Source organism: Nomascus leucogenys, chromosome 14 (assembly GCF_006542625.1).
Source record: "Nomascus leucogenys isolate Asia chromosome 14, Asia_NLE_v1, whole genome shotgun sequence".
NCBI classification, from domain to species: Eukaryota; Metazoa; Chordata; class Mammalia; order Primates; family Hylobatidae; genus Nomascus; species Nomascus leucogenys.
The window spans coordinates 4,790,156-4,804,986 of record NC_044394.1 but is presented as its reverse complement, the minus strand read 5'-3'; the positions used below and the strand labels follow the sequence as shown (position 1 = coordinate 4,804,986).

Here is a 14,831-nt window from a genome sequence, read left to right as displayed (position 1 = left end):
AATAATCATAAAATCTCAATCAATGCAATGCTACTGCCAGGCAAGTGAGAGGGTCAAAGGAGAAATAAAATAAGTAGACCTAAATTGCTTCTTTATACCTAGTTTGTGTAATACTGAATCTTCCTGTCATCAGTCTTCCAGGAAGCCAATAACTAAATATCATTATCTGGCCTAATACGTTTGGGTAAATTTCACTTATAATGTTAAAAATAACTTTTTTGACATGAATATAAATATTATTTTTAAATCATTTAGTTGTCACTGCCCATTTGAAATAAACACGCTTTAGATTTTATGAGGAAAAAAGATACTCACTTCCCCAGGAAGGTGTACTAATACAAAGAAATCAATCATAATGAAATGAATTTTATGAAATTCTTACAAGGTCAGTTCTGCAAATTTCTCTCTTCTTGTCTTCAGGAACTCTTTCAAGGCTTCATTTCCATCTTTAAATTTTACATTACCTACTCTTTCCTCTATAAATCTTTCAATGGCCTTTGGCCTTTTAAAAGCGATACTATTTTGATCCAGTACTAATTGGATCTGAGATCTCTGTCCTGTTTTCATAGTTCTCTAGTAAACGCCTGCATGGTCTCCTTCAGTGTTACTAATTCAGCCCACATCATAATGACTAAGGTGAATTAAGTCTTCTGTTCAATCCTCAGGGCAGGCTGAGTTTAACTGTTTGCCACTATCCTTAAAATAACCCTTCATATCTTGGGGTATTGAGATTTCTGTTCTGGGTAATCTGATTACTGCATATCTAGATGATCTTGTTCATCTGGTTTGCTGCATTGATTCCCATTGGTCAGGGCCTGGTGGCATCCTTCCCCCAAACAAACCTTTGCTTTTCCCACTCGAATCAATTCAAGAGGCATTTATTGTGTATGAATGGACAGGCGTGCTTAACTCTTTCCATTAAGTGCAGAAGCACTTAGAGAGCAGTGATGAGACTTTCCTGCTCCACTGTCCATGCCTGGGTTCCACAGCAAAGACATCACAGCAGACTGTTACCCAGAGCTAATTAGAAAAGAAAGCATTGCTCTTCCCCACTCAAGGAATTTCTGCCAAAGCATTTATTTCTGCTGATCCATTTATGCAATTCCACTTTCTAAGAGAACATTTTGTCACAGATGATTTAGTGCTGTAGCTCCCTGAAGCATCTTTCTGTAGCATGCACTCATTGTTTTCAGGAATCTAGGGTCTCCCAGGCAAAATTTGAGAGGCAATAGGATTTAATAGCCACAAGCCATGTCTCATTATAAGACCTCAAATTCCAAAGCATCCTTCCAAAGATCATTAAGGAAACAAATCCCAGATTAAACTTCTAAAAACAAAACTTTTACGAACCCTGCGTGACAGGGGAGCTGCGTAGTTTTTCAGGAAAGAAAATGAGATTGGATGTGTAGTGAGTTAAGAGAGTAACATTAGTTTGTTAAAGTCAGAAAAGAAGGAAAACCAACATTTTAGGAATTTCCACATTCGGTCATGGAGTCTGTACCCACCACAAGCCAATTCGACAGAAACAAACACTATAGTTTCTCCCCCAGCAGACACTTGATTCTGCCAACACTCCTGTAATTGTCTACTGTATGTAGCTGGAGGTGAAATTGCCCACATTGACAGCTATTTTCTATTTAAGTGAACTAGATCGGGTTATGGCAACTCTTTCAGCCTTCTGAAATCTTGGCTTGATATCAGAGCACACTTCAGGGGGTGCTTGAGCAAGTCATTTCACGCACGTGACATTCAGCAGTCCAACCCCCCCAGTCTGATCCCCTCCCACAATGTCCCTTTCCTTTACTAGTACTTCCAATATGAAACACACACACACACACACATCCCATATCTAAGCATGATGTACAGTTCTGTTTTCAGGGAAGAAGGGAGCCACAAATACAAGGTCAGGACTCAAGAATGCAAAACTGTAATAATGACTCCTTTGTTTCCCAGGAGTAAAATGAATAAGCTAGCCAGAAACTTGGCTAACTATTTTTAGCTTGATATTACTGCTCCAGGTAATCCTTACAATCAGGTACTATTTGTATCACTGAGACATTAACCTTCCCACCCCCACCCACAAACCCAAACGCACGCATGCCCACACACACGTGCACGCACATACACACACACACAAACATACATATAACATCTGGTTCAATATACTTATTTGCAAAGCTAGTAAGCTGTATAAAATAGAGGCATTTAAAAGTGATGAATGTTAATGACTTGGGTTTATTAAAATCTATTTTTCTACTCCTATGAGACCAGGCCTGCTTTTGGACTTTTAAATTCTGAACCAGTCAAATCCCTCAAACCATTTCCTTGCCAAAGAGTGTTTCCCCCAATCACCAAAATTATGGGTTTTATAAATGAAACCTAAACCCTGTGTTTTTGAATTACTTTCTCTAGATCATTAGAACATCGTGTTTTGAAAAGCTGTTTGATGTTCAAGGGAGAGTATTTATTTTCAAAATAATAAAAATAAGGAAATCCTGGCTTGCCAGAGGAAACTATTGTCAAGTTTCTAAAAATGTTTCAAATCCAACCTTGAACTCAAGTGGAAATGTTCACATGCACTTTCCTGCTCAAAAACCTTCAATGGCTCCCTATTGCCTACTGGATAAAGTTCAAGCTCTGCAGCCTGGTACTCATGAAGCTGTCAACCTGACTGGCACCAACCTCTCTGACTCATCTCCCTGACTCCTTCATATGAATTTTCTGCACCAGCCAAATTGGATCTACACCCTGTTGCCTAAAACACCCTGTGGGCATTCCTGCCTCTATAACTCTGTGGGGCATTAACCTCTCCAGTCTGGCTCTCTCACCCCTCCTTCCGGGCCCGTCACAGGCTACAACTCTTCCAAGAAGCCTCGCCCCAGGCACCTTTGCCTTGAGCAAAGGCTTCTTCCTGTGAGGTCTGGCAGCTCTTATTGGCTATACTGCTCCCTTATTTATTTTTAAAATTTTTATTCATTTTCTTGATTAATCTTTCAACCTCCTCTTTTCAACAGACATTGGAGGCCTCTATATACCCGTCATTTGACACTGAGAACATGCTAGTTTGTCCTGTCACTCATCACTTTGCCTAAAAGTCTTATCTTCCCTACTAAATCACTGTCTCTTGAAACTAGCAGCCAAATTGTACTCTTGTCTCTCTTCCTCAGGGTGCACAAATCAAAACACCAAAGCACAAAGCAAAAACGGATGCTATTTCTGGGACCATGCACATTGCTCTTCGCCTCCTAAAACCTCCTCTGTTGCTTTCTATTTTTAATTTTACATACAGGGTCTCACTCTGTCACCCAGGCTGGAGTGTAGTGATGCAATCAAGGCTCACTGCAGCCTCGAATTCCCGGGCTCAGGCGATCCTCTTGCCTCAGCCTCCCAAGTAACCAAGACTACAGGCACGTGCCACCATATCCAGCTAATATTTTTTTTAAAGATATTTTGTAGAGATGGGTCTTGCTGTGTTGCCCAGGCTGCTCTCAAACTCCTGGTTTCAAGTAATCCTCCCACCTCAGCCTCCCAAAGTCCTCTGTTGTTTTCTAATCACTGCATCATTTCTTAGAGAAAAGTAACTGAACTGACTCATGGTAAAGGCTTGGCTACTATGCACAGGGCACCAAGCTGGATCTTTCTTGCACAGTAGCTTTAGAAAGCTCACAAAAACCCAACAAGGATGTTGCTTTGCAGAAGAGATAATCAAGGTTCCGAAAGATTAAGGATTTACTCATTAAAGAACCCCTTGGGGAGAGGAGGAATTATTATTCTGGAATGCTTATGTAAAGTCTTGCTTGCAAGCAGGAGGATAAACTGAACCTTCTCCTTTTGAAACACCATAACATACCTTTATGGTTTCCTTACCCCCAAGGTCACTATATTGCCTTTAAATATAATTATTAATGTCTATTGTTAAAAATTCAATGGTAGCAGCAATTGATTGATCTATTAGCAAACATGACATGGAAGAAATCTAATCAAGAACTTCTTTGGGCAGGGCACAGTGGTTTCCACCTGTAATCCCAGCACTTTGGGAGGCCAAAGTTGGATGGTTAGCTTGAGCTCAGGAGCTCAAGACCAGCCTAGGCAACATAACAAAACCCTGTATCTATAGAAAATACAAAAATTAGCCAGGTGTGGTGGTGCATGCCTGTAGTCCCAGCTACTTGGGAGGCTGAGGTGGGAGGATCTCTTGAGCCTGGGAGGCTGAGGTTGTGGTGAGCCATAATTGCACCACTGCTCTCTAGCCTGGGCAACGGAGCATGACCCTGTCTCAAAAAACAAAGAAACAGAAAGCTTCTTCAAAATGCATTTTGTTTATTTAATCCCATGAGCCAGGAAGAATGAGTAAAGGGTACAGTTAGCTACTCAAGGTCACCTAAAATTCAAAGGCTAAGAGAAGGGCAAGCAAGACTTGGCAGAGAAGCAGGGGAGAAATCCATATTTCTTGACCAGTGTTCTTAATTCGCTAGGAAGGGAAAAGTATCAAGACTCTTTCTGAGCCCCATGCTTGGTCCTCCCATAGGAAATGAGATTAGATGGTGGTGAAGGTGCTGCTTGCAGCAGCTGTTATTAAGCACTTGCTGTGTGCGAGGCACTGTGACAATTACTCTGCATGCATTGGCTCATATGACCTTCGACGGTCCTACGAGACAGGTCCAGTGATTCTTCCAAAGTTCCGGATGAGAAACTGAAAGCTCAGAGCATTTAAATGACTTGCCTGAGATCGTGAGCAGCTAATGAGTGGCAAGGTCAGGATTCACACTCAGGTTGTTTTGTTCATTCAGTTCTGGGCTCTAAAAAGCATTACTGCTATATTGCCCATATAGACTGGTGTCTCAAACACAGGACAGATATGGTGCATGGTGAGACAGAGGCACCTAAGTCTGAGGGAAATTTAAATTTATAGAAAAACAGTGGTTTAGTAGCTTTAGGACAAGACATTTGCTGGGGGAGGGCCAAATATTATAATCAATATTAGCTGTGACCAATATTCTCACCCACACCCATGACAGAATCAAACACAGGCCCTGTACCTCTCTAATATATTATTTTCTAATTTTTTTCATCTTATTACTTTCTCTACTACCTTCCCTCTTCCCTCCATTTTCATTGCTGAGACATAAAAAACGATTCCTGGATGAAAGTGATTAGTGCTAGTTGGAAGAGAGGTTTCTGAGAAACCTAATAAATCACGGCTGTCTTCCCCTCCTCTGGCTTTCTACATTAGGATATTATCAAGGGTTTTTTTCTTCCCACCTCCCCCACCCCCTTTCCTTCTCCTCCACCTAATTCTGTCTTTATATTGCTATTTTTCTAGTCTGGTAGGCACAGTGCTGAACTGGAAAAACTCTGCCAAGACCCTTGGCAGGAGCTGGCCTCCAGGAATCCTGCCCACCACAGCAGTGCAGAGAAGACAGGGCCTCTGGGCAGACAGGCAGGAGAGAGGGCCAGCTTTGGGGTCTGGCTAGAATGTTGGACAGAACAGGTTTCCCTGGCATCTGAACTGCCCTCCAGAGCTCAGCTTTCTCATGCCAGGGTCAGGATTACAATTGCTTGCTGGCACTTGCTGTCATTCTCCTGGGAAGGGAAGCAAGAGGGAGGAGAAAAGAAAAAAAAAAAGCAAGCCAGCACACCACACAGCGTTGGGCAAGCTCCACAGGGCACAGCCACGTGCCTGGAGCACACGGTCACGCAGGCAGGCAGCCAGGGTTGCCAGGGCTCACACGAGAGCTGGGGGACTGGGCACCCAGACAGTGGCTGTTTCCACATTGGCAAAACAAGAGTTGGTAACCCAGAAGCCAGCTGCTGGGTTAACATCAGGGAAGCGATTCGTCCCAACCGAGAAGGAAGAGAAAGGTCAGGCTGTTAAGTGTTGGACATGATGGGAAAGAAAAAAATATGCATGAAAGCATGTCCTATTTTTGCAGAGGGAAGGGGACTGGATAAATAAATCCCTAAATAGAAAACAGGGGTTGGGAATCCAGTCATTCCTTTCTGTACCTCATGCCACTGACACCATAACAGCTGAATGCACCCAGTACTCGTGCAATACACACTGGCCAGACTTGTCACATGCGGTCTTATTTAACCCTGCCAAAACCCCAAGGGAGAGGGACCATTTATAATTTCCATTGTATTGATGAGTAAACTGAGGCTTAAAGAGGTTAAGAAATTGACACAAAGTTACATGGCAAGCCAGGGGTGGGTCCAGTATGTAAACCCAAGCCCCTGAGCCCAGAGCCCGCACTCCTAACCACCACGTTGCCTTGCTTTCCAGACATGCCCAAAAATACCTCTTGCCATAGGCTTGGGACTACTATCCTGTAGATAGCAAGCCTGTCCTCTACAGGGATCCGTGGAGAAGATAAACTCTACAAGAAACAGAAAAATGCCTACCTGTCTCCAGAACCATGCAGACCCCCTCCCCTTCAGGATCTCCTAGCCCCTGATGAATGAACAGCACTTCCAAGATGCTTGAGACACCGGGCACAGCTACTATCAGTCACGGCGCTCCCAACCTGCAGACATTATCAGTCTGCTGGACTGGAAAGATACATGAACTGCACGCCCTTAAGGGGAGCTTCACCTCGTAATATTGGGAAAAGTAAGAGAATCCTCTGACCTTCCATAAACCCAGAATCACCTGCACAGAAGTTCCCTCCATCATTACTCAGATTCCCAGGCCAGCGTTTTCCTTCCATACCCAAACCTTCTCACAAGGAAGGTCGGCAGAAACAGAACACAAACTCCACATTGCAGAGGTACAATGGGTGCCCCCCACCCCCGCTCCTTTTGTGCCACCCACTTATGCCATCCTTTTCCCACACACGACCACATGGAGGGGTTTTCACTTTACTCTCTAACCAGCCTTCATCACAACCCAGTCTCCGTGCTCAGAACTAGAAAGACAGCCTTCTTAATTCTCGGTGGAATATGGGCCTAACAGTGGTAGGACACCCCCCAGCTATTCAAAGAAAAACCACCAGAGGAAACAATTTCAAATCTGGCTTTACAAGCATGTGATATAAAAATAACTCTGCCTTTGTCTGCTATAGATGACTTTCCCTAAAGGGATGGCTGTCCTTAAAGCAATCACTCAATTCTCATGGCAAACAGATTCTTCTTTTTCCAGTACCCAGCACATATTCGTACCTCCAGGAGAGCACCCCACATCCCACCTCTGATAGTATCTAAAATGCAAACACTGAAGGCATCAGAATGACTCCTGCCATCTCTGCTGGCCTAGGAACATTCAGGACACTGCACGTGGATGACCGAGGAGCCCCTGCAGTTAGCTCCGGCCTCCAAGAACCACCACTCTTCCCTTCATTAAGATGTCAGCCCAGAAAGCTTGGTGATCCTACGACAGCCACAGCAGGTTTTAATGAATCCCTGGATTGTTTCTTGAAAGAAAACTGGATTTCTTCAGATATTTGATTCATTCTTTGGTCAGACAGTTAGAGGAATAGGGATGGGGTGCTCAAGATAAGAAAGGGGGTGGGGCAGTCATGGTAAATAGCATGAGAAGTCACAAGAATGGGCCAGGTGTGGTGGCTCATGCCTGTAATCCCAGCACTTTGGGAGGCCGAGGTGGGCGGATCACTTGAGGTCAAGAGTTTGAGACCAGCCTGGCCAACATGGTGAAACCCCGTCTCTACTAAAAATACAAAAATTAGCCGGGCGTGGTGGTGCATGCCTGTAATCCCAGCTACTAGAGAGGCTGAAGCAGGAAAATAGCTTGGACCTGGGAGGTGGAGGTTGCAGTGAGCCAAGATTGTGTCACTGCACTCCAGCCTGGGTGACAGAGCGAGACTCCATCTCAAATAAATAAATAAATAAATAAATAAATATTCTCAAGAATGCTCACCTTGTCATTCCAAGACATCCTTGGGGTAGATGTAGAAATGCATACTTTATCAGCTCATGGTTTCATTGCCTTTCAACAAACAGGTAGCACTAACGCCACAACGGAGCATAGCTCAAAAGATGCATGCTGAGTGAATAGCCAAAAACAACTGTTTGATAAACCACTCTGCAATTATCTCCTGATTAGCCTGATGGCTTAGTTTTATCAACTAAAGTGTATAATTATGCTCTTATTAATATTCTGTTTCTTCTTGGCAACCCAATGTCCCCTGACCTTCTTAAAAGTTTTGCCATAAAGCATTGCAGGTGGTTTATCCATTCGTGTGACAGGGTCCTAAAGTAAGTCCAGATTTTGCTGTCCAAATTGAAGTTCTAGATCAGTGATTCTCTACCAGGAGTGACTGTATTATGCCCAGGGGACATTTGGCAGTGACTGAAGACATTTTTACTTGTCACATCTGGGGCAGTGGGGGTCCTACTTGCAACTAGGAGGTAGGGGCAGGGATGCTGCTAAGCATCCTATAAAGCATAAGACACAAGGTTTATCCAAAACATTAACAGTGCCAAGGTTGAGAAACACCAATCAAGACTGAAATTATACAGTTCCCAGAATGACCAAGGCTACATCTGTGCTCTTCCCTTCTGAGGACTTATTTTCCTCAAGATTAACTTGGTACTTCTATTCTGGTCACTCCTGTGAGCCACACAGAATAATCAAGAACTTTCTCCTTTTTCAGGTTTGCTTGCAATATCCATGCATCAAGCCAACATCTCTTAGAATTTTATTTTGCATCTTTATAATGATCAACAATCTATGAACAACGGAGTGTTATTTTACCTGAGTTTGGTATTTGAAGATGAGGTTTAACTTTTTTCTTTTTCTGTGAGGACTATCGAGTTTTTAATTCCAAGAAGGAAATTATGTTGAAGTGTGTTTCCATTATTTAAAATAAGACATTGAAATGGAGAACTCATTTCTAGACCCTCAGTGTTCCCTTTGATCCCAGTGTCTTTCCACCAGAACCTTACAAAATGACATCCCCTGAAACTCAGGAGTTCTTTGCTATGGATTGCACTCTGATTGGGCATCCCAAGCTTCTGAGAGTCACTGAATCAATACTGACTCTAATGAGCTCTGACAAATGAGTTTTCAAGCTGCTTCAAATTCTAAAACCCCAATTTTTGACTCTCAGTAGGAACCAAGGTGTGAACACCCAACATGTGCAGGTCTCCTGGGAAAAAATACAGTATTCCTAACATGGTACACATCCTAAATTTGGTAGGGGACTGAGAAATACTTGTCAATTGATCACAAGTGTTAGGGTCAAAATGCCCCAATCCAGTAACTACTGGGCAAAATCTCCTGACATTTCTCTCCAGAGGAAGGGTTATGTACAGTATCTAGTTATCTTAAGAAGATATTTCAGAAGACAGGGATTGAAATAAGTAATAAAAGTTGACACATATAACAATGATCACAATTGCTTTTGCAAATAGAACACTCATTGCTAATCATTTGACCCTTTATACATATCATCCCTAATTTTCACAATAACTCAGTCAAATAGAAATTGTATGCTTCTACGAAAAGGGAAACTGAGGCTCCAAGAAATGATGTTGCTTTCTAAGCTACAAAGTGGTGATTCTCAGTCTACAGAGCACAATGACCGAGGCACAACTGTGTCTCTCACTGGGGTTCTGTCCCCTTCTCTCCTGGCTGTTTTCCTACTTTGAAGGGTTATTCATTTTGTTGGTTGTTCCTACAAATAAATTGAAGATAGTGGCACCACACATTCTAAGTGGCAGGGGATCAGGATCACATAAAGGCGTGTTTTCCCAAGCCCCCATGGCCTCCAGGGGTGGCTGGAGGCTAAGAATTAATTCCATTCCAGCCAGTGGCCTTGAGTTATAATTCAAAGTGAATTTTGGAGAAGGGGCCAGCACGCAGAGATTTGTAAGGAAGAACTTTAATACGAATATATCGAGGCAGGGGTATTCTCTTCCTCCTTTGCATCATTTCCTGCCATTTAAATTCTTGCTCCGTGTGCCACAGAAATTTCTACAAGAGTCGAGGACACGGAGTTCAGTAACAGTCTCTAGCACAAGTTTCGCATTGTCCTGCTTTCTGTCTTCCCCCACAGCTAAGGCCCTCAGCTCTGTGACCTTCCGGACGATTTATCTGGCTGAATCTTTGTTCCTGGTTACCTGTGCACATGAAATTGTCTTTCTTCCTGTTCGTTTTGTACTACAGGGTGCTAAAGGCATGAATTCAAAGCTGCTTCAATCTGTGTTTATATCTGAGCATTAGCAGTGGGTTTTGAAGTACTGGTCATTTCAGGTGATAGTTTTGTGTACTATTTCAAGATCATTTACAGCTGACCTTGCAGCCTTGTGGGCTTTGATACAGGTGGACTGAGTGTGATGGACAGATGAAAATGAAAAAAAAAAAAAGTAAGAACAGTTGGGTTTATGGGAATAGCAACAAGAGAGACGGAGTCTGGTCCTGAAGAAGGCTCAGAAGCACAATACGAGGGCCTGCTTTAGATTCTACTTCTTAGCTAATGACAAAACAAGGAGAAAAGGATGGAAAAAAAAATACCTGCCCCACATCCCTACTCACATTTTTTTTTTTCCTTCAGGACAGAGAAGAGTGAATATAGGTAAACCAAACCCTGTTGAGAGTCTACCTGTTATCTATGTGTTTAGGGAAATGAGGAAAAGAGATAGGAGATGCGACGGAGGCTTAAATTTTCAAATCATTAACTGTAAGTTGTTATTTCTTAAACTGCAGCCCTTGGATCAGCTGCATTAGAATCCCATGGGGGAGCTGGTTAAAATGCATATTCCTGGGCCCTCACTCCAGACTTGCAAAATCAGAATTTCTAGGGGTAGATACAAAGAGTCTGTATTTACCGGACTCTCCAGATGAGTGATATGGATGCTCACTGAAGTGGGAGAGCCTCTGCCAGGAGTGGAGCAGAAGAAGGTTCCTCTCTTAGGATCTTTGCTAAAACCTGAGTGTTAAGATGTTTATGCTAACTCTACCTTGCCTGTCCCATTCACCCTCCTCCTCCCTTTCTGAAGGGAGAATCTTCAGGGCACTTACCTGGTCTGATGGGGCTCTGCATACAGTTCGGAGATGGGATGCCAGGGTGAAGGGGTGCAGAGGCCCGGCTGCTGAGGTCCATGACCGAGGGGGCAGCTGAGGAAGCTGGCTGCAGCCCAGGAGGGTGAGGGCTGTGGTCATGCTGAGATGGGCTGGGGGGAATGCCATTTTCTGACAAAAACTCCTCCAGGTCCATGTATTCCAACTGGAAAGTATCTCCGTCATAGGGAAGGGTTTTGTCCCATAAGGTAGGCCCCAGGAATGCCGACTGGGGGACTGTCGGGCTGTTACTCTCATCATCCAGCTTCTTTTCCTTGTCTTTATCTTTACTAAATGCTGCAGAAGAAGGGAAAGTTGGACTTAAAAAAAAAAGAAAGAAAAGAAAAACAATACCACTCTTTTATCACTTTTCCTGGCCTATTATAAAACTATTTCTCACGAATGGCAGGGTCCTTCTCTGGCTGCTGTCTTTTGTAGATCTAGAGTTAAAAGTTCAGGCAGGACGTGGATCTCTGCCTGTTTTTCAACATCTTCCTATTTACTTTGGAAAGAAGGCACTAGTCCTTGGGGCAGGGCTACAAGCTGATCTAGGATAAAAACCAGAGAACAGTCTCAGCACATTACTTGAGAAGAGTAATAACTTAAATCTAAAATAGGAAAATAACACCTGCGATTATATACAACTGCTGTCATTTTTAAGAAAACAACAGCCAATAACCAGGCTTGAATTATCTTCCAGGAATTCATCACAGCAGCAATGTGAGGTCATTCAGACTTACAAAGCCAGTGAGTTCGTGGTCTTAATTTTGGTAAAGCAGGGACCTTCTACCCTTCTTTAATATCATGTTTAGAGCACCTACTGGATACCTGGTTCTTTCCATATATTATCTCAAAAATCTCACAATAAACTTGCAAAATAACAATTACGTCCATTTACAACAAAGACTCGGAGGCTCTGAGACTTGAAGGAACTTGACCAATGCCTCATGTTGGCAGAGAAAAATGAGAACTTTCTGAGCTCACATGTGTTTGCTTCTAAAGCCACTGGGGCATACTGATTTTTACAAAAGGAGTTTAAAAAAATACAGTGTTTTCTTCCTTCTCCAAACAGTTGGAGTATGTTTTTTTACAATTTACAAAGAGTATGCATTTACAAAACCTTTCAAAAGCACAGCTATTGGAAAAGGTGAGTTATTCTATACACTTATGTTGGAAGTATGCAGCTATTTGCTACCTGGAAGTACTGCTCGCCCATTAGGTCTTTAACAAGCATTGTGGATCTTGCCAATTCTAGTATTCAGTCGTGGGTGGAATCTGGGATTAAGGAATTTGCTTCTGAGTTTCATCTTCAGGGAAACACAGCCTCCACTGCCATCCATTAACCCTGTACCATCTCATCTGAAAATCTGACTTAAAACACCCACAGATGCAAAAGCCTGCAGGCAGCCCCTTCCTCCCAAATGCTCTTCCTTAAAGGATAGTTAGGGAGGGGTCCCTGGCTGTCATCTGCAGATTGCAAACTCTTGTAATGCAACAGGTTGTCCTCTCCTAGGAAAGAAGGTGCAAGTACTCCCAAGCTATTTGTAGCCAAATAACCTTTCAAGACTACACTGTAAGCCGCACGGTTCGCATTTGCTACTGTGATACCGAAGGCATGAAATCGCATCAACCCAAATCCGTGGCATCACTTAGCCCGGTTTGGGGCCTCATCACATGTACCCTTCCTCTACCGCTAAGGCCAAGGTTGTCTTGGGAAGGTTTGGGACTTACCAAGAAAGGGCTCAAGCCAGAGGAGGCTCCTGCGCGGTTACACGTGAGCCTGCTCCGCTCTCCCCTCCCACCAGAAAAAGTGCACCGGGAAAGTGTCAGCGCTGGAGGCGTGCACGGCTTCCCGCCGAGAGACCACTCCCCCCACCGGCCCCAGCCCCCACCCCGCTTTCTCAGCTACCCTTCACCAGAAGAAAACGCGTCTTCTCTCACACCTCGCGAGTTCCAAATACTAACCAGTAACTGAAGCTGTAACACAACCCCAAAACCCAGGCTACGCAGTTAGACCCCCTCCCTCAAGCCGACCCCCGCCCCCTGCCCCGCACAGAACCAAGCCCCAGGGTTTCTCCTCCCCAGCCCGGGAGGCTCTGCCCTCCGCAGGCGGGCTCGCTCTGCGTGCGGGTGTGCCTCGTTCTAGGGAACGATCCTGACCTGTCAAGTTACACTCCCACCCGCGCAGCAGGAGCGGGACCCAGGGAGGCCGGGTGCCCGAAGCTCTTTTAAATGTAGCTCAGGAGGGGTCCCTCCCCTTTCATGGAGGAGGAGGAGGAAGGGGAGGAAGGGTGCTGGGTGAGCTCCTCAATTTCATCAGCGCGGGGCCGGGGCGCCGCGGGACAGCGCGGGAGCGGGGTGGGGGGATGCTCCAGCGGGCGTGCCCGGCCGCGGAGGGGGACCCCCGGAGCGTCGTCCCTTCCCGGAGCGGGGCCGCGGCAGCGCTCACCGTCTTCGTGGTGAAGGGGGAGCTTCAGCGGGTTCTCCAGCAGGGACCTGAGCACGCCGTAGGGAGGCGGGATAAAGGTGGGATTCAGGGGGAGCGGTCGGGACATTTTCTCCATCGCGATGCACTCAAATTTTTTCCCCTTAAAAAAAGAAATAAGAAAGAAAGAAACAACCGTCCCCTAAAATGTTGCTGAGCTTTTCCTCCGTCCTTTGCCAAAAGTACTCGCTCTCAAGGCGGTGGAGAAAAGGGAAGAAAAAAATTACTTATATCTTTATAAATACATCTGCATAAAAATATATATTAAAAAAAAAAACTTTCGGGTTTCCAGTGCAGACGGTCCCAGGAGAGCGCGCCAAGTGCCCGCGGGCTCCCCGGCGACGCGCACGATGCTCTCACCTGCCTCGAACCCCTCGTTTTGCAAAATGTTCAAAATTGCAAAAAAAGAAAGAAAAAAAAATGTCGACGGCTGCAGAAGGGCAGAAGGCACCGCGCCGACCCCAGCCCCTAGTGCCAGCACCGGAGGCGGCGCGCCGTCCCACCCCACCCCCCTCCCCGCGCCGGCGGCCGTTGCTCCCCAGCGCTCCGCGGCCCCGCAGCGCCGGGCTCAGCGCATCCGGCCGCCCATGTGCCGCGGCCCTGACAAGAGTGACGTCAGGGCCCGCACCTCGCGCCCATAGGCGTGCGGGGGCGGGGCCACGCGCGGCCCCGCCCGCCTGGCCCGCTCGCCCTGCCGCCGCGTGTTTAGCGTCGCCGCGCGCGCGGATTTTCCGGGACCTTGCAGCACTGGCTGGTTGCAGGGGAGCAGGTGCCAGATTCCCTGGGCCATCAACTTAGACTTAGATTTTTTTTTTTTTTTTTTTTTGTCTGGGTGGGAAGAGGAATGAGAAATTTATATCCATAGTTTTCAAACTGGGAATAACCTGAGGAGTTAAAAAAAAATCCCGATGCCCAGGCCGCATCTCAGATCAATTACATCAGAACCTCTGCGGTGCTATCAGGGAGTCCATAATTTTTAAAGCTCCCCCATAATTTTTAAAGAGTTGCCAAGTTTGAGATGATTGGTTTAGATCGGATTGAAGGTAACGACCCTTCTCAATATTTCTCCTGGCCCCAGCCAAGCTTAGCGTCTTCTTTCTTGCCCAGTTTCCACCACCACCAAAAAATCACTACTTCCTATAAGTCCGAATGGGATGCAAAAAGCAGAGCGGGAAGCGGAGAACTGAGCTGCCGGGCACTGTTTCCCACGCTGCCGAGAGAGGTGTTAACGGTGGGGGGCGAGAGGGGGTAGACATTTGCCTGAAACGAAAAGAGGAGGGAGAGACACAGACACACTGAACGAGATTTTAGGAATATTTACTCTGGGTG

General features: G+C 45.3%; 1 protein-coding gene across 4 annotated transcripts in view; it reads right to left on the bottom strand.

The window, feature by feature from the left end:
* Positions 1-14,113, bottom strand: part of HLF (HLF transcription factor, PAR bZIP family member) — a 59,888-nt gene extending 45,775 nt beyond the window's left edge. Inside the window, exons 1-2 of one of the 4 annotated variants that reach the window (XM_003272278.4) lie at positions 13,467-14,113; positions 10,979-11,314 (exon numbers count right to left, since the gene is read on the bottom strand). In XM_003272278.4, coding sequence (XP_003272326.1) covers positions 10,979-11,314; positions 13,467-13,581 — 451 coding nt within the window. In that variant the 5' untranslated portion in view covers positions 13,582-14,113. Of the gene's footprint in view, positions 1-10,978; positions 11,315-12,748; positions 12,843-13,177; positions 13,346-13,466 lie in introns of those variants that run through there. The other 3 variants (XM_030827488.1, XM_012503352.2, XM_030827489.1) reach the window with 3 other exon arrangements.
* Positions 14,114-14,831: the final 718 nt, after the last annotated feature.